Source organism: Rhinopithecus bieti, unplaced genomic scaffold (genome assembly GCF_001698545.2).
Source record: "Rhinopithecus bieti isolate Rb0 unplaced genomic scaffold, ASM169854v2 scaffold_1014, whole genome shotgun sequence".
NCBI lineage: Eukaryota > Metazoa > Chordata > Mammalia > Primates > Cercopithecidae > Rhinopithecus > Rhinopithecus bieti.
Genome location: NW_016803499.1, coordinates 1,790,945 through 1,792,340, shown reverse-complemented (window position 1 = coordinate 1,792,340; position 1,396 = coordinate 1,790,945). Strand labels below are relative to the sequence as shown.

General features: G+C 62.3%; 1 protein-coding gene across 1 annotated transcript in view; it reads left to right on the top strand.

The window, feature by feature from the left end:
• Window positions 1-536: 536 nt before the first annotated feature.
• GJA3 (gap junction protein alpha 3) overlaps window positions 537-1,396 on the top strand; it is a 2,246-nt gene continuing 1,386 nt past the window's right edge. The window contains exon 1 of the mRNA XM_017886101.1: window positions 537-1,376. Within this exon, the coding sequence (XP_017741590.1) occupies window positions 537-1,376 (840 nt within the window). The remainder of the gene's footprint in view (window positions 1,377-1,396) is intronic.

Below are 1,396 nucleotides of genomic sequence, written 5' to 3'. Positions count from 1 at the left end.
ACTTTCCTAGTTCAGATAAATTTAAGCGTAAAGAGTTGATGTGAAGACAGAAAAAGCAAATAGTAGAAGAGGTATCAGATTAACTTGGCAGAAGTTCTGAAGGTGGCATGGGCATGGGGATGGCAGCAGTTTGAGAAAAGGTTGCTGTAATCCCACCAGAACAGAAAGGTCATGATTCAGAATTGGCCCAAGCGGGCGCAGAGGCCGGAGCTCCTCTAGGGTCAGCCTCAGGGCGAGGATTTGGGCAGCCTGGAGGCCAGCGGGGGACATTTTCTCTTCTGGCTCTGGCTTCCTCCTCTCTGAAATGAAGAGTTTAACCTGTGGTTCCTCATGGACGCTTGCACTTGTGTAGTGCCTGCTCCTCCGGGTCCTGGGGAGCTGCGATGCCTGCCCTGTGGAGAAGCTGCCCATCGGCCCATCTCATCTCAGTACCATCGGGGCCGCCGCCGCCGCCCAGGGGCGCGAACCCCGGCACTCAGCCGTTGCCGACCGGTGTTCATGAGCGTTTTCCTCTTACAGGTTAGGAATCTGAAGCGATGGGCGACTGGAGCTTTCTGGGAAGACTCTTAGAAAATGCACAGGAGCACTCCACGGTCATCGGCAAGGTTTGGCTGACCGTGCTGTTCATCTTTCGCATCCTGGTGCTGGGGGCGGCGGCGGAGGAGGTGTGGGGCGACGAGCAGTCCGACTTCACCTGCAACACGCAGCAGCCGGGCTGCGAGAACGTCTGCTACGACCGGGCCTTCCCCATCTCCCACATCCGCTTCTGGGCGCTGCAGATCATCTTCGTGTCCACGCCCACCCTCATCTACCTGGGCCACGTGCTGCACCTGGTGCGCATGGAAGAGAAGAGGAAGGAGAGGCAGGAGGAGGAGCCCCCGAAGAGAGACAGCCCCAGCCCCCAGGAGCCGCCGCAGGACAAGCCCTCGTCGCGGGACGACCGCGGCCGGGTGCGCATGGCCGGGGCCCTGCTGCGAACCTACGTCTTCAACATCATCTTCAAGACGCTGCTGGAGGTGGGCTTCATCGCCGGCCAGTACCTGCTGTACGGCTTCGAGCTGAAGCCGCTGTACCGCTGCGACCGCTGGCCCTGCCCCAACACGGTGGACTGCTTCATCTCCAGGCCCACGGAGAAGACCATCTTCATCGTCTTCATGCTGGCGGTGGCCTGCGCGTCCCTGCTGCTCAACATGCTGGAGATCTACCACCTGGGCTGGAAGAAGCTCAAGCAGGGCGTGACCAGCCTCGGCCCGGACGCCTCCGAGGCCCAGCTGGGCACGGCCGATCCCCCGCCCCTGCCCCCCAGCTCCCGGCCCACGGCCGTGGCCATCGGGTTCCCGCCCTACTACGCGCACGCCGCTGCGCCCGCGGGACAGGCCGGCGCCGTGCTACCCCC